This window comes from Erythrolamprus reginae, chromosome 1 (genome assembly GCF_031021105.1).
Source record: "Erythrolamprus reginae isolate rEryReg1 chromosome 1, rEryReg1.hap1, whole genome shotgun sequence".
Lineage (NCBI taxonomy): Eukaryota > Metazoa > Chordata > Lepidosauria > Squamata > Dipsadidae > Erythrolamprus > Erythrolamprus reginae.
The window spans coordinates 24,817,629-24,840,119 of NC_091950.1; the positions used below are offsets into that span (position 1 = coordinate 24,817,629).

General features: G+C 41.7%; 1 protein-coding gene across 1 annotated transcript in view; it reads left to right on the top strand.

Moving 5' to 3' along the window:
• The window catches only part of MED16 (mediator complex subunit 16), a 41,144-nt gene extending 18,653 nt beyond the window's left edge, over positions 1 to 22,491 (top strand). The window contains exons 7-15 of the mRNA XM_070747330.1: positions 3,904 to 4,059; positions 6,235 to 6,446; positions 7,548 to 7,754; positions 10,248 to 10,458; positions 12,030 to 12,163; positions 15,030 to 15,237; positions 17,183 to 17,399; positions 19,240 to 19,323; positions 21,180 to 22,491. Of these exons, the coding sequence (XP_070603431.1) occupies positions 3,904 to 4,059; positions 6,235 to 6,446; positions 7,548 to 7,754; positions 10,248 to 10,458; positions 12,030 to 12,163; positions 15,030 to 15,237; positions 17,183 to 17,399; positions 19,240 to 19,323; positions 21,180 to 21,306 (1,556 nt within the window). The 3' untranslated portion in view covers positions 21,307 to 22,491. The remainder of the gene's footprint in view (positions 1 to 3,903; positions 4,060 to 6,234; positions 6,447 to 7,547; positions 7,755 to 10,247; positions 10,459 to 12,029; positions 12,164 to 15,029; positions 15,238 to 17,182; positions 17,400 to 19,239; positions 19,324 to 21,179) is intronic.

A 22,491-nucleotide genomic window follows, 5' to 3' on the forward strand; every position in this document is an offset into this window, starting at 1 on the left:
TAGATTATTACTCACCATGTTTATTTATTAAAGTTTATTTTAAAAAAATGTTTTTTAAAGGCAGACGAAAGTTTGGCAATGACATTTGACATCATCGGGCGGGAAAAACCGTGGTATAGGGGAGAAAACCGTGAAGTATTTTTTTAATTAATCTTTTTGAAAAACCGTGGTATAGACGTTCCGTGAAGTTTGAACCTGTGAAAATCGAGGGAACACTGTATTTGCTTTTACATGGATTCCTATGGGAAAAATTGCTTCTACTTACAAACTTTTCTACTTAAGAACCTGGTCACGGAACGAATTAAGTTCTTAAGTAAAGGTACCACTGTACTTAGGACAATTCACCCACATTCATTCCATATAGGTTCGCCGGAGCTAGACGTTAACACTCAACGGTTGCAAGCCTGCTGGCAAAAGTGGGTTTCTAAAGCCTTGCGGAAGGTCAGGAGGGTGGGGACAATACGAATCCCTGGAGGGAGTTGATTCCAGAGGGCTGGGGCCGCCACAGAGAAGGCTCTTCCCCTAGGCCCCGCCAGACAGCATTGCCTGGCTGACGGGACCTGCAGAAGGCCGACTCTGTGGGACCTAACTGGCTGCTGGGATACTTGTAAGTAATCTGGTCCTAAGCCATGTAGGTCTTTATAGGTTTGGTTGAAATCATCCTGGATTCCTGAATGGTCAGATTGGGGAGTTTGAAATCTGTGAATTTCAATTCTAGCCCAAACTAGAAAAAAACATAAGCAGGATCTTGTGGGATCAGGACAAAGTCTTCTAGGGCAGTGTTTCCCAACCTTGGCCACTTGAAGATATCTGGACTACAACCCCCAGAATTCCCCAGCCAGAATTCAGCACCGGACCAGATTATTTCAGGGACCGCCTTCTGCTGCATGAATCCCAGCGACCAGTTAGGTCCCACAGAGTGGGTCTTCTCCAGGTCCCGTCAATTAAACAATGCCGCTTGGTGGGACCCAGGGGAAGAGCCTTCTCTGTGGCGGCCCTGGCCCTCTGGAACCAACTCCCCCCAGAGATTAGAATTGCCCACACCTTCCTTGCCTTTCGTAAGCTGCTTAAAACCCACCTCTGCCACCAGGCATGGGGGAATTGAGATTCCCTTTCCCTCTAGGCCTTTACAATTTTATGCATGGTATGTTTGTTTGTATGTATGTTTGGTTTTTTATATTAATGGGTTTTTAATCGTTTTTAGTATTGGATTATTATTGTACGCTGTTTTATTATTGCTGTTAGCCGCCCCAAGTCTTCGGAGAGGGGCGGCATACAAATCCAATAAATAAAATAAATAAAATAAATTCGCTGGCTGGGAAATTCTGGGAGTTGAAGTCCAAATATTTTCAAGTAGCCAAGGTTGAGAAACACTCTTCTAGGGATTGGCCCCATCGGCTTTCATGTCTAAGGCAGGATTTGAACTCAGAGTCTTCTGGGGATTGGACCAAAGTTAACCAGCCAAATTTTGGGCCTAAAGTGGGACTAGAATTCTGCTCCTCCCGTATGAATTAACGTCTTTGTTTTTCCAGAGATGTGGTTGTACTGCCAAGGAAAAAATTGCTCTTTTCTTTCCAACTTTGCTTCTATTTAGCTCCCTTATTATAACCCATTTCTTTCCTGCTTTCCTACTTACCACCCTCATCAGAGCTCAGCGGGAGCCATTTTTCTAACCAAGAGCAATCAAACCCACAGGTGATATTTAATTGTTGCCTTTACACAGAAAACCACCTGGCAACATCACAGCCATTTCCCTCTGGAAATGAAGTTCTTTTGATTCTTCCCCAGGCGAGAAGCTGTTAAATGGGTACATCGTGACCTGGCAAATTCGAAGCTGAATTTCTGCTCTGTTTGCTTAGAAACAATGCAGTTGATAAATTTGAAGAAGGCGCTAGCATCAATTTTGGGGGGGTGGGGGGGATCGTAGGCGTCCTGCGTGTAAAATCCATACCGGTAGATTTTCAGACCATGCAATATTCCTTTGGCTGTGATGTCTTAGGAAGAGAAGAAAAGTAGTTTTTTTAAAAAAGTTTTATTTATTGTTTTTTATACATTTAAAACATAAAACATCTATTTACAGATCATTGCCCGTTTTTAATATACAGTGATACCTTGTCTTACAAACTTAATTGGTTCCGGGACGAGGTTCTTAAGGTGAAAAGTTTGTAAGACGAAACAATGTTTCCCATAGGAATCAATGGAAAAGCAATTAATGAGTGCAAGCCCAAAATTCACCCCTTTTGCCAGCCGAAGCGCCCGTTTTTGCACTGCTGGGATTCCCCTGAGGCTCCCCTCCATGGGAAACCCCACCTCTGGACTTCTGTGTTTTTGCGATGCTGCGATTTCACTGAGGCTCCCCTCACTGGGAAACCCCACCTCCGGACTTCCGTTGCCAGCAAAGCGCCCATTTTTACGCTGCTGGGATTCCCCTGCAGCATCACAAAAACATGGAAGTCCGGAGGTGGGGTTTCCCATGGAGGGGAGCCTCAGGGGAATCCCAGCAGTGCAAAAACGGGTGCTTCGGCTGGCAACGGAAGTCCAGAGGTGGGGCATCCTAGTGGCAGTGGCTTGGGTTTGTAAGATGAAAATAGTTTGTAAGAAGAGGCAAAAAAATCTTAAACCCCGGGTTTGTATCCGAAAGGTTTGTATTATGAGGCGTTTGTAAGACGAGGTGACACTGTACAGTTACATTTTGTCTTTACTTCTGTAATACAGGAAAAAGGAAATAAGATAACAGGAAAATGAGAAACTTACTTTGATCCAAAAAGAAAGATATCAGAATAGTGAAAGTTGCGATTCTGCAGAGAGGGGCGGCATACAAATCCAATAAATTATTATTATTATTATTATTATATATTTACAGTAAGCCAATTGAAGAAAAAATTATCAGATATTTCGGTACACCTTTAGTCTGAAATTAACTGTCATTCTGTCTAGTATCTTTTTTTAATCCACTTGTGCCATTTCCCCCATATATTAGCGGTTTCATTACCTTTTGTTCCCTTAATGTCCCTTGTCATCTCGTCCATTTCTGCACATCTATATACTTTTTCTATAATTTGACCTTCTGAAGGTATGTTTTTATTTTAAGAAAATTAGTTTTATATGTGCTTCTTAGTTTCGTTTGCTTTCCTGGATGCAAAGTTATTTATTTACTAAATTTATATGCAGCTCATCTTGTGATAGAAAGTGACATAATACACTCAAACAGCAGTGAAGGGCTGCAAACATGTTTACTACCACACTGTGGGCGTGGCTTATTTTGTTATTTTGTGGACAAAAAAATTCAAAATTTTTCTACCGGTTCTCTGTACCTGACTGTATCCGTAAGAGCCCATCACTGTCACATGGTCTCTTCCAAACCAGGCCTCTCCAGAAATTTCAGAACTACAGTTCCTTGAATAATAATCTGGTTGTGTTAAGCAGAAAGGAAGAAAGTTCCATTACCAAATGCTTTTTTTTTTTTTTGCAATACGGTGTTCCCTCGATTTTCGCGGGTTCGAACTTCGCGAAATGTCTATACCACGGTTTTTCAAAAATATTAATTTAAAAATACTTCGCCGATTTTTTCCCTATACCACGGTTTTTCCTGCCCGATGACGTCATATGTCATCGCCAAACTTTCATCTGCCTTTAATAAATATTTTTTTAAAATAAACTTTAATAAATAAACATGGTGAGTCATAATCTAAATGGTTGCTAAGGGAATGGGAAATTGCAATTTAGTGGTTTAAAGTGTTAAGGGAAGGCTTGTGATACTGTTCATAGCCAAAAATAGTCTATTTACTTCCGCATCTCTACTTTGCGGAAATTCGACTTTCGCGGGCGGTCTCGGAACACATCCCCCGCGGAAATCGAGGGAACACTGTACTTTTAATTGTCTTCTTCCTCTTTATTTCTAAGTTGGGGACAAGCCGCCGATGATCTTGAAATGGCGGATCCTTTCGGCCACGAATGACCTGGACCGAGTTTCTGCTGTGGCCTTACCCAAACTGCCAATTTCTTTGACCAGCACGGATTTGAAGGTAGCAAGCGACATCAAGTTCTACCCAGGTTTAGGTGAGGAAAGTTTTTCTTGGATGTGTAGTTTCACCAGTGTTGGAAAAAAATGTCCATCTGGGTTCAGTTCTAAGCGGGGAGAAAGACACTGGAAACATGGAGGCTCATTGGAAAGATGGTTTATTGATAAAAGATATTGACAAAATTGAACGGGTCCAAAGATGGGCTACAAGAATGGTGGAAGGTCTTAAGCATAAAACGTATCAGGAAAGACTTCATGAACTCAATCTGTATAGTCTGGAGTACAGAAGGAAAAGGGGGGACATGATCGAAACATTTAAATATATTAAAGGGTTAAATAAGGTTCAGGAGAGAAGTGTTTTTAATAGGAAAGTGAACACAAGAACAAGGGGACACAATCTGAAGTTAGTTGGGGGAAAGATCAAAAGCAACGTGAGAAAATATTATTTCACTGAAAGAGTAGTAGATCCTTGGAACAAACTTCCAGCAGACGTGGTTGGTAAATCCTCAGGAACTGAATTTAAACATGCCTGGGATAAACATATATTCATTGTAAGATAAAATACAGGAAATAGTATAAGGGCAGACTAGATGGACCATGAGGTCTTTTTCTGCCGTCAGTCTTCTATATTTCTATGTTTAAATAGGACTGCATGAGTTTGAAATCCTGGGTAGCTGACCACATGGAGGGGAGGGTGAGGGTTATTTATACCCTCTCTTGGACCTTGCCCTTGAGCTTTCTGTTCCTGTGCAAGAAATGTATTCACTCGACCAGTGTTTCCCAACCTTGGCAACTTGAAGATATCTGGACTTCAACTCCCAGAATTCCCCAGCCAGGAATGCTGGCTGGGGAATTCTGGGAGTTGAAGTCCAAATACCTTCAAGTTGCCAAGGTTGGGAAACACTGCTCTAGACCACGGGTAGGCAAAGTTGGCTCTTCTATGACTTGTGGACTTCGACTCCCAGAATTCCTGAGCCAATCATGCAATCTCAGGAATTCTGGGAGTTGAAGTCCACATGTCATAGAAGAGCAAGCTTTGCCTACCCTTACTCTGTAGTCAGAGTTTCATGGGGCCATGGGGGTTTATGTTTATCTGAATCAAGTTTGGTTGAATCCTGGAGGAGGATGCCATATGCCCAGGTGATTTTGTATTGCAGTGAGCCTTGCTGCTACATAATCTTCTTCAAAGGGAGTAGGAATGAAAACCAGTCTGCAAAGACTTAGAGCTGGGGGGAAAAAAACCATTTCTAAGGGAATAGGAATAAAAAAAACGTTGCAAGCTGGGAAGATCGTTAGTACTTCGTTAGGGCTGGGGGGAAAAACCATCTTCGGAGGGAGTAGTAAGCTGGGAAGATCAGTAGCAGCTAGTTAGGGCTGGAAAAAAACCCTTCAGGTATAACAAGCAGGAAGAGGGAGACTGATCCCGCTGTATAGAGCACTGGTGAGACCACATTTGAAATACTGTGTTCAGTTCTGGAGACCTCACCTACAAAAAGATATGGACAAAATTGAACGGGTCCAAAGACGGGCTACAAGAATGGTGGAAGGTCTTAAGGATAAAACGTATCAGGAAAGACTTAATGAACTCAATCTGTGTAGTCTGGAGGACAGAAGGAAAAGGGGGGACATGATCAAAACATTTAAATATGTTAAAGGGTCAAAAAAGGTTCAGGGGGGAAGTGTTTTTAATAGGAAAGTGAACACAAGAACAAGGGGACACAATCTGAGGAGAAAGATCAAAAGCAACATGAGAAAATATTATTTTACTGAAAGAGTAGTAGATCCTTGGAACAAACTTCCAGCAGACGTGGTTGGTAAATCCACAGCAACTGAATTTAAACATGCCTGGGATAAACATAGATCCGTCCTAAGATAAAATAAGGGAAATAGTATAAGGGCAGACTAGATGGACCATGAGGTCTTTTTCTGCTGTCAGTCTTCTATGTTTCAAAAAAAGAAAAAGCTACATTTGGAGTATAAGACACACTCAAATTTTCACCCTCTTTTAGGGAAGAAAATGATGTATCTTACACTCCGAAAAATATGGTAGTAATTTGCCACTGATACTAAGTTGTGAGCGGAGGTGTTTCCCCACAATTGGGTTTAGCTTATTCAGGGATAAAACAATAGAATATTCCGGAAGGAATGCAGGCCTATTTCTCTCAGTAAATTGTTTTCGAAATCCCTTTGCAATTTATCCACCTCTTTTCCAGGCCTGGCCCTTGCTTTCCATGATGGCAGCGTCCACATCATCAACCGCCTCTCCTTACAAACCATGGCAGTGTTTTACGGGTCCACTTCTCAGCGGCCCGTGGATGACCAGACCATCAAACGGCAGAGAACTTCGGGCCCTCTGGTCTACTTCAAAGCAATGCAGATGTCTTGGACTTCGCTGGCCCTAGTTGGGGTCGATAGCCATGGAAAGGTACATTTGGAGTAAGATTTCCCTCAGTGTTTAAAGCAGGGAGGCCAGGAATGAGTTTTATAGGTATTTCCTCAAGTTATAACCATTTGTTTAGTGACCGTTCAAAATTACAACATCTGTGAAAAGGGTCACTTTACCGTCAACGTTTCATGCCACCATTCAGGATCCCCTTGGGGAGGGGTAGGCAAAGTTGGCCCTTCTATGACATTTATTTATTTATTTATTTATTTATTTATTATTTTTTCCAATACACAATGAGGGTTTTAGTGGGTATATATATAACGTTTTCAGCTAACGTCCTTAGTCAGGTCAGTTTCAGCACATTATTTTGTCCTCTGGTTAGCCCTGGAAAAAACCTTATTCGGAGCAAGTAGAGCAATGAAAAAAAGCCTGCAAAGACAGGGCTGGAAAAAACCTTATTCGGAGAGAGTAACAATGAAAAAGCCTGCAAGCCAGTAAGGGCTGGAAAAAAAATTATTCAGAGCAAGTAGCAGTGAAAAAAAAGCCTGCAAGCATGTAAGATCGTTAGCGCTTTGTTAGGGCTGGGGGGAAGAAAAAAACTTTAGAGTATAAGACGCACCCAAATTTTCAGCCTCTTTTAGGGAGGAAAAGGGTGTGTCTTTTTTTAAAAAAGTTTTTATTGAAGTTTAAAAGTTAAAAATAATAAAAACAAACAACAAAGAACAAAAAAGAAGAAAAACCACATACACATACAAATAACACTATAAATACATAAAAATACATGTCTTTTGTGTGTCTTATGCTCCAAAAAAATACAATACAGTAGTACCTCTAGATATGAGCTGCTCCACATGCGAGTATTCCAAGTTATGAGCCGAGACGCGAGCAAAATTTCTGTTCGACACCCTAGCTCAAATTCGGGATACGAGCCGAGCTTCCACTAGGTGGCGCAAAAATTCCTTGCTTCCTGTTATCTCGGTGCGAAAAACAAAGTCTAAAGGCATTCGTTCGAGATGCGAGTTGATCGACATACGAGCTCAAGTCTGGAACGAATTAGACTTGTATGTTGAGGTACCACTGTAATTGATTTCCTGGCTGCATCCGACATGTCATTTCTGTCTGTCCCCTTGCTGTCTGCAGCTTAGCATGTTCAGGATCTCTCCCTCCATGGGGCATGTTCTGGATATGAATATTTCCCTCCGTCACTTGCTTTTCCTGTTGGAGTACTGCATGGTGACGGGATATGACTGGTGGGACATCCTGCTTCACGTCCAGCCCGGCATGGTGCAGAATCTGGTGGAAAAGCTGCACGAGGAATACATGCGCCAGAACGCCGCCCTGCAGCAGGTGAGTTCCCATCATTGAAACATGCATTCCATTTCTCAGCTTACTAAGATTGTTGGCGAGAGGGTACAAAAATAGCCAGGGGGATTATTATTGAAGCCTGAGAAATGTCTCCCTCTTCAGTCAAGAGGAGTGCTGATTTATCAGGCGCTTTGGAGTCGAAGGCTTGAAAGCTGGGATTCCCCTGAGGCTCCCCTCCATGGGAAACTCCACCTCCGGACTTCCGTGTTTTTGCGATGCTGCAGGGGAATCCCAGCATCGCAAAAACGAGCGCTTCACTGGCAATGGAAGTCTGGAGGTGGGGTTTCCCAGCGAAGGGAGCATACACAAAATAGTATAAGGGCAGATTAGATGGACCATGAGGTCTTTTTCTGCCGTCAGACTTCTATGTGTCTATGTTTCAGTGAAATTGCAGCATTGCAAAGCCACCGAAGTCCTCGAAATCCCATTTCCGGACCTGTGTTTTTGCGATGCTGCGATTTCACTGAGGCTCCCCTCACTGGGAAACCCCACCTCCAGACTTCCGTTGCCAGCGAAGTGCCCGTTTTTGCACTGCTGGGATTTCCCTGCTGGGATTCCCCTGCAGCATCACAAAAACACAGAAGTCCCAGCGGCGGCGGTGGGTTTGTAAGGTGAAAATAGTTTGTAAGAAGAGGAAAAATAATCTTAAACCCCGGGTTTGTATCTCGAAAAGTTTGTATGACGAGGTGTTTGTAAGACGAGGTATCACTGTATTGCAGTAGAGTAGTGCTTCTCAATTATTTCCTGTTACTGCCCCCAGGAAGAAGTAAACATTTAACACCCTCCAACTCTCCGCCGGGACAATTGTTTGAAATATTTGGCAGGTTTTCACTGAAAAAACTCAAGAGGTTTATCAGCGTGATTGGGGTGTAATGTGTTTAAGTGACGTCTCAATTTATTTGGCCTCATGGTGTCCGCTGCCAACATTTTTAGACACATAGCGGTCTTTCCTCGTCTCCCACCATAGTTACAGTGAAGCCACGCACTACATACGCTTAGTTATATTTCCTTGTCTTAGCTTTCAGGTGACTTACGTTTGTCTCATTATCTCTGTCTCTCTCCTCCTTTCTTTTCACCCCTATTCAAATATTTTTCCATGGGGTCTCTTAAGGGTTTGTTATCTGCACTTTATATCCCCTGCTCTGTGGTGTGTGCTATTGTTCAGTTCAACCCCCCCCCCCCCACTCCCTGCAGCAAAAACCCAGAAAATAATTGAGAAGCACTGGCTTAATGGCTGCTGTAAAAAGAGACACTTGTGATCAAGTGCCTCAACTTACAACAACTTACGGTTGAAATTCCATTCCCATTTGGGGTCATAAGTCAAGGACTATCTCTGTAGGACAGTGGTTCTCAACCTGGGGTTCAGGACCCCTTTGGGCAAGGGTCCCCAAACTTGGCAACTTTAAGACTTGTGGACTTCAACTCCCAGAATTCTCCAGCCAGCAAAGCTGGCTGGAGAATTCTGGGAGTTGAAGTCCACAAGTCTTAAAGTTGCCAAGTTTGGGGACCCTTGCCCAAAGGGGTCAAATGACCATTTCACAGGGGTCGCCTAAGACCAGGAGAAAAGACAAATTTCCCATGGCGTTAGGAACTAAAGTTTCTATTCTGGCACCTTGGAACATATTTTTACAATCCAACCAATCAGGTGTTTACAGTGGGGGTGTCCTTCTGACCTTCCTGCCAATCGGCTTAAAGCTCTTTTGGGAGAATTGGTGCTAGACTTATGGTTGGGGGTCACCACAACATGAGGAACTGTATTAAGGTGTCGCGGCATTAGAAAGGTTGAGAACTACTGGTGTAGGGCTTTTTAGGTAATAATTGAATTGTACCTGGAAGCTGATCAGGTGAGATGAGGGGCAGCACAGCTCACAGAATAGTGGTGTTACCTGGGCACATAATGGTGCTTGGACTCATCCTGTTGCGTGTTTAAACCAGGGTTCCACCAGGGTTAAATCATAGTTAGCCAAATGTGTTTGAAGTAAAACTGAGCCGGGGTGGCGCAGCAGGTAGAGTGCTGTATTGCAGCCCATGGAAGCTGACCGTAGATCTGTAGGTCAGCAGTTCAAATCTCATCACTGGCTCAAGGTCGACTCAGCCTTCCATCCTTCCGAGGTGGGATAAAATGAGGACCCGGATTGTGGGGGCAATATGCTAGCTCTGTTAAAAAGTGCTATTGCTAACATGTTGTAAGCCGCCCTGAGTCTAAGGAGAAGGGCGGCATAAAAATTGAATGAATGAATGAATGAATGAATGAATGAATCTGGGTCCTTATTTTACCAACCTTGCAAGGGATGGAAGGCTTAGTCAACCTCAAGCCTACTGAGAATTAAGCCCAAAATTTACCTGTTCAATGAGAATTTGTTGGTTTTAAACCGCGAGCGAACCAGTGTTATTTATTTCTCGACTTTAATGTGTGAACCTCCTTGCTTGAAACCAGCAGCATTATGTTGGGTGATCACGTCCCTCCTTTGACAGGTTCTGTCCACGCGCATCATCGCCATGAAAGCCTCGCTTTGCAAGCTCTCCTCCAGTACGGTGGCCCGCGTGTGCGACTACCACGCTAAGCTTTTCCTGATCGCCATCACTTGCACCCTGAAATCCCTGCTCCGCCCTCCGGTCCTCAACACACCCGACAAGACACCTGGAGACAGGCTGACCGAGATCTGTGCCAAGATCACCGATATAGGTATCTCCAAAAGGGATGGTCCTCTTTTGATCGTCTAGATTTTCCAAGGGAATGGTTGGTGTGTGTGTGTGTTTGTGTGTGAAAGCTCATTTTAAAAGTTCTTCTGTTTTCAAGGTTGCTCACGCATGGCGGAAGAACCAAAACGTTCAGATTGTGGCCAAATGCTATGGCCGAAATCTTGTCTGTTGTTTTGTGGGCATCGAAAAAGGCAGAATTTCAATTGCGTTGCCCAAGCAATCATTCTGGCATATTTTTTTCCATTCTCAGATGGATCAGTTTTTCACAACCTTGGCAACTTTTGAGATATGTGGAGTTCTAGAATTCTCCAGCCCAGGCGTAGCTGCTTTAAATTCTGAGAGTTGACGTTTACATATCTTAAAGTTGCCCAGATTGCTATAGACCAGCGGTCTTCAAACTTGGCAGCTTAAGACTTGTGGACCTCAACTCTCAGGATTGGTTGGTTTTTAATTGTTGGGGTTTTTATATATTTTTTATTATTAGATTTGTCCCATTGTTACACTGTTTCTTATTACTGTTGTGAGCCGCCCCGAGTCTTCGGAGAGGGGCAGCATACAAATCTAATAAATTATTATTATTATTATTATTATTATTATTATTATTATTATTATTATTTCTCCAGCCAGCATAACTGGCTGGTGAATTCTGACAATTAAAGTCCACAAGTCTTAAAGTTGCCAAGTTTGGGGACCTCTGCTATAGACATTCCTTTTTCTTCCTTCTGTCCTTCCATCCTTCCCTGCTCTAGTCCTGATTGAAAGACAGTTTCGTAATTAAAAGTGATATTTTTATATTTTTTTCTGATAAATGTCAACATTTATTGATTGAAAAAACTGAATTCTTTTCTTTGTTAAGATGGGCCATGCCTGCTTGGTTTTTGGTAATACCAGAGAACCAGAGAACCCCTACATTTCTCATTACTGCTTCTTATTCTTTTATTTTATCAGTATGTCCCTGCCTGTGCTGCCTCACATGTCCCAGAGACCGGCTAGATCCCACAGAGTTGGCCTTCTCCAGATCCTGTCAGGCAAGCAGTGCCGGCTGGCGGGACCACGGGGAAGGGCCTTCTCTGTGGTGGCTCCCGTCTCCTGGAATAAACTCACCCCAGAGATTTGCACTGCCCCAACCTTCCTGACCTTTCGAAAAACTTTAAAAACAGAGCTTTGCCAACGGGCCTGGGGCCATTGAGCAATTACACTCTGCTCCAGCCAATAGTATGCTAGTAGTAATGGATGAGAGATGGATGAATGTTGGTTTTTTTTAATGTTTTTTTTAAATATTTGGGGTTTTAAATTTTGTATCTTTGTTTTATTCTCTACGCTGCCCTGAGTCCATTAGAAGGAAGGCAGCCTAAAAATTTAAGTAATAAATAATAAATAAAATAAAATAAAATAAATAAATAAATAATAAAAAAGAACTCCTACAACCCCCCCACCCAGTTTCCTACAGTCCTAAAGGTGGAAGGCCTGAAGGTCCAATGCTCAAAATGGATTTCAGACATGACAGGCGAATCCTTTTATCTCCTTGAAGTTTCCTCCCATTGATCCTTCCAGATATCGACAAAGTGATGATCAATTTGAAGACGGAAGAGTTTGTGCTGGAGATGACCACCTTGCAATCGCTCCAACAATTGATCCAGTGGGTTGGGGACTTCGTGCTGTATTTGCTTGCCAGTCTTCCGAACCAGGTGAGACTGACACATGTAGCAGAGGCCCCATGCTGCTGCTTACTTAATGGGAGGGTAAACTTTTGTGTCAAATTCACTGTTTAAGTTCTAATATTGACAGATACCAACTATAATAATAATAACAACAACCTTGGAGGTCTTCTAGTCTGAACCCCTGCTTAGGCAGGAAACACTACACTAATTCATTCAAATGGTTATCCAACATCTTCTAAAAAACTTCCAGTGTCTGAGCATTCACAACTTCTGGAGGCAAGTTGTTCCACTGATTAACTGTTCTGACTGTTAAGAAATTTCTCCTTAGTTCTAAGTTGCTTCTCTCCTTGTTTAGTTTCCACCCATGGCTTCTTGTTTTACCCTCAGGTGTTTTGGAGAATTGGTTGACTTCTTCTTTGTGGCATTTTCGGCTTCCGGGTGGCTCCAGAGGGATGGGGGAGGTTATCTTTGCCCTCCCCAGGCTTCAGGGAAGTCTCTGGAGCCTGGAGAGGATGAAAAACAGGCCTACTGGGCCCACCAGAAGTTGGGAAACGCCTGTTTCTGGCCTCCAGAGGGACTCCGGGAGGCAGGGGAGGCAATTTTCACCCTCCCCAGGCATTGAATTATGGGTGTGGGCACTCGGGCAGGCGCGATAATGTGTGCATACACAGTTTTGGCACCTGAGGGAAAAAAGTTTGCCATCCCTGTCCTAGAGGGATGCTGGAACACTGCACCCCTTTCCGCCATAGTTGTCCTGTAAAACAGTGTTTTTCAACCAGTGTGCCGTGGCACACTAGTGTGCCGTGAGACATGGTCAGGTGTGCCGCGAAGCTCAGAGAGAGAAAGAAAACAAGAGAAAGAAAGAGAAAGAAAGAGCAAGAGAGAGAAAGAAAACGAGAGAAAGAAAGCAAGAGAGAGAAAGAAAGAAAGCAGAGAGAGAAAGAACACAAGAGAGAGAAAGCAAGAGAGAGAGAGAAAGACATAGAGGGAAGTAGGGAAGGAGAGAGAGCAGAAAAGAGGAAAGAAGGAAGAGAGAAAGAAAGAAAGGGATGGAGAGAGAGAAAAAAGAGGGAGAGAAAGAAGGAGAGAGAAATAGAGTGAAAGGGAGGAAGACAGATTTTTTTTGTCCAAACTTTTTTTAGCCGCCCCCCCCATGTGCCCCATGGTTTTGTAAATGTAAAAAATGTGCCGCTGCTCAAAAAAGGTTGAAAATCACTGCTGTAAAATACGCGGGATGACGCCTGATCCTCTCTGATCTCCCCAGTTCGACTGCGCTGCAGAAAGGAATGCCTCTTTTCTTTTTCTTTTTTTTAAATTTAATTGATTTTTCAAGACAAAACAAAGATGTACCCAGAAACATTCAACATAAAAAAAGGAGCCCATATTGCTCCACTCTTTGCAGAAGTCAAAAAATGGAAATAGAAATAATGGAAATATTTTTTAGGAATGCCTCTTTTCAGTTGCCACATATTATTTATTTATTAGTCGTTTTTGTGTGCCGCCCAGCTGCCAGAGGACTCTGGTTGGCTTCCAAGGAATAAAAAAACAAAAGTGTTGCTTATGACCTATAAAGCCCTACATGGCACCGGACCAGAATACCTCCGGGACCGTCTTCTGCCGCACGAATCCCAGCAACCGATTAGGTCCCGCAGAGTTGGCCTTCTCCGGGTCCCGTCGACTAAGCAATGTTGTCTGGTGGGACCCAGGGGAAGAGCCTTCTCTGTGGTGGCCCCGACCCTCTGGAACCAGCTCCCCCCGGAGATTAGAACAGCCCCCACCCTCCTTGTCTTTCGTAAACTTCTTAAAACCCACCTCTGCCGCCAGGCATGGGGGAACTGAGACATCTCCCCCGGGCCTGTACAGTTTATGTATGGTATGTTTGAGTGTATGTTTTCTTTTAATAAGGGGTTTTTAATGACTTTTTATTATGTTTAATTATTAGATTTGTTATTTATTTATTTATTTTATTTGATTTGATTTGATGACTTTTAATGACTTTTTATTATGTTTAATTATTAGATTTGTTATTTATTTATTTATTTTATTTGATTTGATTTGATGACTTTTAATGACTTTTTATTATGTTTAATTATTAGATTTGTTATTTATTTATTTATTTATTTATTTATTTGATTTGATTTGATGACTTTTAATGACTTTTTATTATGTTTAATTATCAGATTTGTTTTTGATTTGATTTGATTGATTTGATTTGATTTGATTTGTATACCGCCCCTCTCCGGAGACTCGGGGCGGCTAACAGCAACAATAAAACAGTGTACAATAGTAATCCAATACTAAAAACGATTAAAAACCCATTAATATAAAAACCAAACATACATACATACATACCATGCATAGAATTGTAAAGGCCTAGGGGGAAAGGGGATCTCAATCCCCCCATGCCTGACGGCAGAGGTGGGTTTTAAGTAGCTTACGAAAGGCACATATATATATTGTTATATATTGTGTTATTATTGTTGTGAGCCGCCCCAAGTCTACGGAGAGGGGCGGCATACAAATCTAATAAATTGAATTGAATTGAATATATAAGAACAATGTTACAACAGTGTAAAAACAATATAAAAGCAGTATAAAAACATTATAAACATTAACAAACCCAATCGACCTAGTACATACTCTCAATCACATACCTAGTAATCTAGGATCCATTCACTCAACAATTCCAGGCCTGCCGGAAGAGCCAGGTCTTGACGGCTTTATGGCATATAAAGACTGTAGTTGTGGTTTTGATCAGACATAATTTTTGAACCGGGAATCTTGACTTAATAATGATATTAAGACGGTGTAATAATTCTCAGTCTCCCAGTCTCTGGACTGATGGCTTAACCGTTTACATCAGAGTGACTCAGGTTCCTTTTTCTGCCCTTAGGGTTCTGGACCCGCAACAGGACCCGTTCGCCCAGGTCACAGCTTCCTTCGGGATGGGGCCTCCATAGGAATGCTCCGCGAACTGATGGTCATGATCCGGATCTGGGGCCTCTTGAAGCCAAGTTGTCTCCCCATTTATACGGCCACGTCTGACACTCAAGACAGCATGTCCCTCCTCTTCCGGCTTCTTACCAAATTGTGGTTGTGCTGTGAGTAATCCGACGTGCTGCCCAATGAGGGAGAGGGGTGGCTTGAAGGCTCGGACCACGGAGAAATGGCGTGCGGAACATGAGCCGGGTGTCAACTTGGAAAGCTTTCAAGTTGCCATAAGCAGGAGAGGGGCAGAACTGACAGAGCTGCTGGGCTCTTCCAAGCGCAGAGACATTCCCCATATACAGAGGGTGGACAACAAAATGGAAACACTTGACTTTTTGGCCTCATAATGTTTGAACATGTTCAAATCAATCCAAACTTGACATATTTTAATGGTTTTTTTAATTCTGTTATTTGATATGTTTTTTAAACTACCGTTTTTAAAATAGAAATTTAAGGAAATCGGTTATAACCTTCTAGAAAGGGCAGAGCTCTCAGACTTTCAAAGAGGCCAAATTGTTGGTGCTCGAATGGCAGGCGCTAGTGTAACAGAAAGTGACCGAATGTTTGGCGTTTCAAGAGGTCATGTCTCAAAAGTAATGACTGCTTTTGAAAGAGAAGGGAAAACGTCCTCAGCCAAGCACAGGTCAGGTCGAAAGTCGAAGTTGTCTGAGAGAGACCGTCGGACTCTAAAGCGAATTGAGTGGATCGCAAGACCACAGCTCCTAAAATCACTGCAGAGTTCAGTAAACACGTACAGAACCCAGTTTCCACAAAAACTGTTCGAAGGGAGCTTCACAAATGTGGATTCCATGGAAGAGCTGCAAGGTGTTTCCATTTCTTTGTCCACCCCCTGTACCTACCTCCCGATAGCATCCTAGGTTACTTTATTTGAAATGGGTGGGTTTTTTTAATGAGCCACGTTGGTGCAGTGGTTAGAGTGCAGTACTGCAGGCTATTTCTGCTGACTGCCGGTTGCCTGCAATTTGTCAGTTCAAATCTCACCAGGCTCAAGGTTGGCTCAGCCTTCCATCCTTCCGAGGCGGATAAAATGAGGACCCAGATTGTTGGGGGGAATAGGCTGACCCTGTACACTGCTTAGAGAGGGCTGTAAAGCACTGTGAAGCAGTATATACGTTTATTTGCTATTGCTGTTCCCATAAATGAACGGCTAAATGGTTCTTTTTATGTTTGGGGTTCTTAAATTTTGTATGGCTTTTTATCTTGTATGCTGCCTTCAGTCCCCTGGAGAAGGGCGGCCTATAATTTTATGTGGATGGATGGATGGATGGATGAATGGATGAGTAGATAGATAGATAGATAGATAGATAGATAGATAGATAGATAGATAGATAGATAGATAGATAGATGCTAGGTAGGTAAGTAGATAGGTAGGTAGGTAGATAGATGATAGGTAAGTAGATAGGTAGGTAGGTAGATGATAGGTAGGTGAGTAGATAGGTAGGTAGATAGATAGATGAATAGATAGATGATAGGTAGGTGAGTAGATAGGTAGGTAGGTAGGTAGATAGATAGATAGATGAATAGATAGATGATAGGTAGGTGAGTAGATAGGTAGGTAGGTAGGTAGATAGATAGATAGATGAATAGATAGATGATAGGTAGGTAAGTAGATAGGTAGTAGGTAGGTAGGTAGGTAGGTAGATAGATAGATAGATAGATAGATAGAGATAGATAGACAGACAGACAGACAGACAGACAGACAGATAGATAGATGTAGATAGGTAGGTAGGTAGGTAGATAGATAGATTTGATAGGTAGGTAGGTAGGGAGAGAGAGAGAGAGAGAGAGAAATGATAGGTAGATAGGTAGAACTATGGAAATAATAATGCATGTTTTTGCTACATGTTTACACAATTCTTTCTTTCTTTCTTTTTTAAATAGAAATCCCCTCCATAGTTTACATAGAAATGATTCCCAGGTGAAAATAGATCTTTCTGATCCAATAGGCGTCAATTCTGGGAGTTGAAGTCCAGGCCGATTACAGTGGCCAAGAATGAAAAAAACCCCACTAATCCAGAACCTTTCCTCTTGGAACAGGCCGAGACGAAGGGCATCCCAGCGAGCCCGACGATACTTTGATCGATGAATGCTGCCTCCTACCCAGCCAGCTCCTCATACCAAACATGGACTGGCTTCCGGTGAACGACGCCATCATCAGCAAGCTGCAGAACAAGCAGCCAGTCCGGCTGCAGTTTGGGAAGCCTCCGGGGATCGTTGGATACTCCGCATCAGTTCCGTGCGATGTGTTTACCAGGTGCATAAAGGGCAACATGGGTTTTTTCCCCTCTTGACACGACAGGGAAGCTGCTTGGCGTGCGGGAAGGAGGGTTCTTTATGCATTTTTTATTGTTGCTGTGAGCCGCCCCAAGTCTACGGAGAGTGGGGGGGCATACAAATCTAATAAATAAATAAATAAAAATAAATAAATTTTACTCTTATTTATTTTTTTATTTTTTAAAATTTATTTTATTTTATTTTATTATTTTATTTTATTTTTTTTATTTAATTTAATTTAATTTAATTTATTTTAATTTTATATTATTTTATATTTTATTTATTTTATTTATTTTATTTTATTTTATATTTTATTTATTTTATTTTATTTTATATTTTATTTATTTTATTTATTTTATTTATTTTATTTATTTTATTTATTTTATTTATTTTATTTATTTTATTTATTTTATTTATTTTATTTATTTTATTTATTTTATTTATTTTATTTATTTTATTTATTTTATTTATTTTATTTATTTTATTTATTTTATTTATTTTATTTATTTTATTTATTTTATTTATTTTATTTATTTTATTTATTTTATTTATTTTATGATTTGATCTGATCTGATTTGATTTGATTTAGAAACATAGGAACATAGAAGTCTGACGGCAGAAAAAGACCTCATGGTCCATCTAGTCTGCCCTTATACTATTTTCTGTATTTTATCTTAGGATGGATCTATGTTTATCCCAGGCATGTTTAAATTCAGTTACTGTGGATTTATCTACCACGTCTGCTGGAAGTTTGTTCCAAGGATCTACTACTCTTTCAGTAAAATAATATTTTTATGCCACCCTTCTCCTTAGACTCAGGGAGGCTTACAACATGTCACCAATAGCACTTTTTAACAAAGCCAGCCTATTGCCCCCTACAATCCGGGTCCTCATTTTACCCACTTCGGAAGGATGGAAGGCTGAGTCAACCTTGAGCCGGTGATGAGATTTGAACCGCTGACCTACAGATCTAGCAGTCAGCTTCAGTGGCCTGCAGTACAGCACTCTACCTGCTGCGCCACCCCGGCTCTTGCTTAACGCTTTCAGAGAACCCACTGAAATATCAGCTCACTTTGATACAGTCCTGTTAAGGAATATGCAGAGTGACCCTTGAGTTATTAAAGATATTATTATTATTATTATTATTATTATTATTATTATTATTAATTAGATTTGTATGCCGCCCCTCTCCATGGAAAGGTGGAATTCTAGCAGATAGGCAGTAGATATGAATAATGGTTCAGTCATACAAACCAGATACATTAAAGTGTATAAAATCTACTTTAGCAAATATCATGGTCAAGTTAAACATAAGTCATACATAAAATGAGCAGAAAAACACAGAGAGAAAGAATCACACCTCTGGCTCCCTCTTGTGGCAGTTCCCAGCATTAACTCTTAAAGCCATACTGTTTCAATACATACAAGCATTCATTTGTTAGCTTGTTTATATATTGTCAAACCCAACTGTTATGTACATAGTACTAACAAGTCCCAAAGATGCTTTTTTCCCCTCAAGAGTCAACTGGACTGTCTGGATTTTCTTTGAAGACATTTTGCTCGTCATTTAAGGATTTTCTTCAGCTCTGACTGGAAGGTTGCAGGCAGCTGGTGAAAATAAATTAATAAAATGGAAATGACTTGTTCTCCGCACTATTCCCCACCATTCAGTAAGAGTTGAAGAAGCTTCTTGGATGAGAAGCAAAATATCCATGACCTGGATGATGGAGAATCTCCATAGACTTGGTTTATGAAGGCTTGTCTCTTCGCTGTGGCATTTGGCCCTGTGCTATCTAACAAGTGTTGTTCTTCATTCCCAGGACTACAGGGTACCCAAAGATTGACCACTTGCGGCGTCTTCACCTTGGAGCTTATCCTACTGAAGAATGCAAGTCCTGTACGAGGTGGGCATCTCAGGTGGAGGGAAGGAAGAGGTTCTCCCCCTCCCTCCCCAAGATTTCCCTTAAATTTTGAACCTTATCCCAAAACTGACTCAAAATAAGCCAATGTAGGAGAAGAATAGGCAGAGCCAGCGGTGTGTGTGTGTGTAGTTTAAGGGAGCTATCAGCCTAGAATCCTTATCTTCCCACAAATTTATTTATTTATTATTTATTTATTTATTTATTCATTCATTCATTCATTCATTTATTGGATTTGTATGCCGTCCCTCTCCGCAGACTCGGGGCGGCTAACAACAGTGATAACAAACAGCATGTAACAATCCAATACTAAACAACTAAAAAAAACCTTATTTATAAACCAAACATACATACAAACATACCATGCGTAAATTGAAAGGCCCAGGGGGAAAGAATATCTCAGTTCCCCCATGCCTGATGGCAGAGGTGGGTTTTAAGAAGCTTACGAAAGGCGAGGAGGGTGGGGGCAATTCTAATCTCTGGGGGGAGTTGGTTCCAAAGGGCCGGGGCCGCCACAGAAAAGGCTCTTCCCCTGGGTCCCACCAAACGACATTGTTTAGTTGACGGGACCAGGAGAAGGCCCACTCTGTGGGACCTAACTGGTCGCTGGGATTCGTGCGGCAGAAGGCGGTCCCTGAGATAATCTGGTCCGATGCCATGAAGGGCTTTATAGGTCATAACCAACACTTTGAATTGTGACCGGAAACTGATCGGCAACCAATGCAGACTGCGGAGTGTTGGTGTGACATGGGCATATTTCTAAATCCCAGCCTTTTGGGGGTATAATTTTTTTTAAATTTTTCTCCACCATGAAATAAAGACAATACATAATTATAAACACTACAACAGTGATGGCAAACCTTTTTTTCCCTCGGGTGCCGAAAGAGCATAGGTGCACATGCCCGAGTAACCACACCCATAGTTCAATGCCTGGAGAGGGTGAAAATAGCTTCCCCTGCCCCCTGGAGGCCCTAGGGAGGCTAGAAACGGCCTGTTTCCCAGCTTCTGGTGGGCCCAGTAGGCTTGTGTTTCACCCTCCCCAGGCTCCAAAGGCTTCACTGGAGCCAGGGGAGGGTAAAATGCCCTCTCCCATCCTCCCGGAGGATCTCTGGAAGCCAAAAACGCCCTCCCAGAGCCTCTGTGCGAGCCAAAAATCAGCTGGCCGGCACACACATTCACGTTGGCGCTGAGCTAGGGCAACGGCTCACGTGCCAGCAGATATGGCTCCACGTGCCATCTGTGGCACCTGTGCCATAGGTTTGCCATCACTGCACTACAACAATGCGTATAATCAAACATATTAAAAAAAATCTTTTTATTATTAATCATTCAGTGGAGGCTCTTATCTCTCTTTCCTCATCTAAAAATCCTATAGAATTTATACAACATTATCAATTATTAAATCTCTAAATAATTTTTTTCTCCACCTTACAATAAGACATTACATTATATCAATGTAAACATTAACAAAATCTCTTTTATCTGAATCATAGAAACATAGAAGATTGATGGCAGAAAAAGACCTCATGGTCCATCTAGTCTGCCCTTATACTATTTCCTGCATTTTATCTTAGGATGGATATATATGTTTATCCCAGGCATGTTTAAATTCAGTCACTGTGGATTTACCAACCACGTCCGCTGGAAGTTTGTTCCAAGCATCTACTACTCTTTCAGTAAAACAATATTTTCTCACGTTGCTTCTGATCTTTCCCCCAACTAGGCTCAGATTGTGCCCCCTTGTTCTTGTGTTCACTTTCCTGTTAAAAACACTTCCCTCCTGAACCTTATTTAACCCTTTCACAGTTTCTCAGCTGGGTGCCATATTGTCCCCTCTTTAGGTGCGGCTGTGTTACAATGCTCCGTTCCCCCAATAAGACCACGGCTGTGAAGCAGTGGGAGCAGCGATGGATCAAGAATTGCCTTTGTGGTGGTCTTTGGAGAAGAATGCCCCTTAGCCACGCATGACAGACACCAGGACTCCTTGCCTTACCCAGATGGGGTTTGTGAAAACTTTTGCAAGACTCCAGAAACTCCATATTAAAAAAAAAAATTACCTGGAGTGGGAGAAAACCCCAACATAAGATACAACTTCCAGAAACAATTGCAGATGGTTTTATCCACCCCTTGAAGTCTTTCCTGGGCGAAAGCACCAAGAGAAATCGAGAAATCGGAGTTTGAATTGATTGGCACTTCGGGTAGTAAATGGAATTTGGCCAGTTCCAAAATTGCATAGATATTGTACCACCGTTTCTCCTCTTACTACACCGGCAGCTTTGAGTTCAACGTTCAGGAAGGGTTAAAATGCTTCAGAGCAAATTCAGAGTGCTGAATTTATAAAGAAGAGACTTCATTGCTTTTTTATGCCCCGGTTCATCTCACATTTATAATGCAGCTAAAACTTTCTCTTTAATTTCTGAGTTTTAAGTTCATTGTTTCGGAGCAATGTTTCCACGGAATTCAGTTTTTTAAAGTTTTGGATGTTGACTCTGAACTCCTGCAAAATCCCACAGGCTGGATTTGCACAAACCAGGAAGCTGTTTTGTACATACGGTTGACGCACTTGTGAGTCAGTGTTTTCAGTAAACACATCATCTCTTTTCACTCGTGTGCAAAATCTCTGCCAGCCCAAGTGCACTTCAAAACCACTGCTTCCTAGGACGTAAGAGCCTTTTATCAGAAAAATGAATAATTAAAAGAAAGAAAATGTGTGTTCGTTGAAACCATTCCAAACTTTAATTAGTGTTCACGGCAAGGAAAGAAACCTCTTCTTCAAATTATTGATAAATGGTATTTTAAGCAAAAAAAACCAGAATAGGCTTAAGTAAAAATATCTGTAAACATTCATAAAATGGGAATCTCAAATGTGAATCTAGTATTAGGCAAAGTTCTTACTCTTTATTTTTATGCCTGGAACTCGTGCCGACTGTAGGGCACCCGTTTTCTTCCTTCTAAATCAAATTCCAAGGTCTTCATCCAAGTTACTAGTCCTCAAATCTCAACCAAAGTGTAAATATATTTTATATTAACCACGTCAGCCTAATGTAAATGATTAGTGTTTGTTTTATATTTTTTCTGACTCTGCCCACTGAGTTTTTTGATTTAATCAAAACACAAATCAGCAAAACTGAATTAATGTGATACATAAGTTGA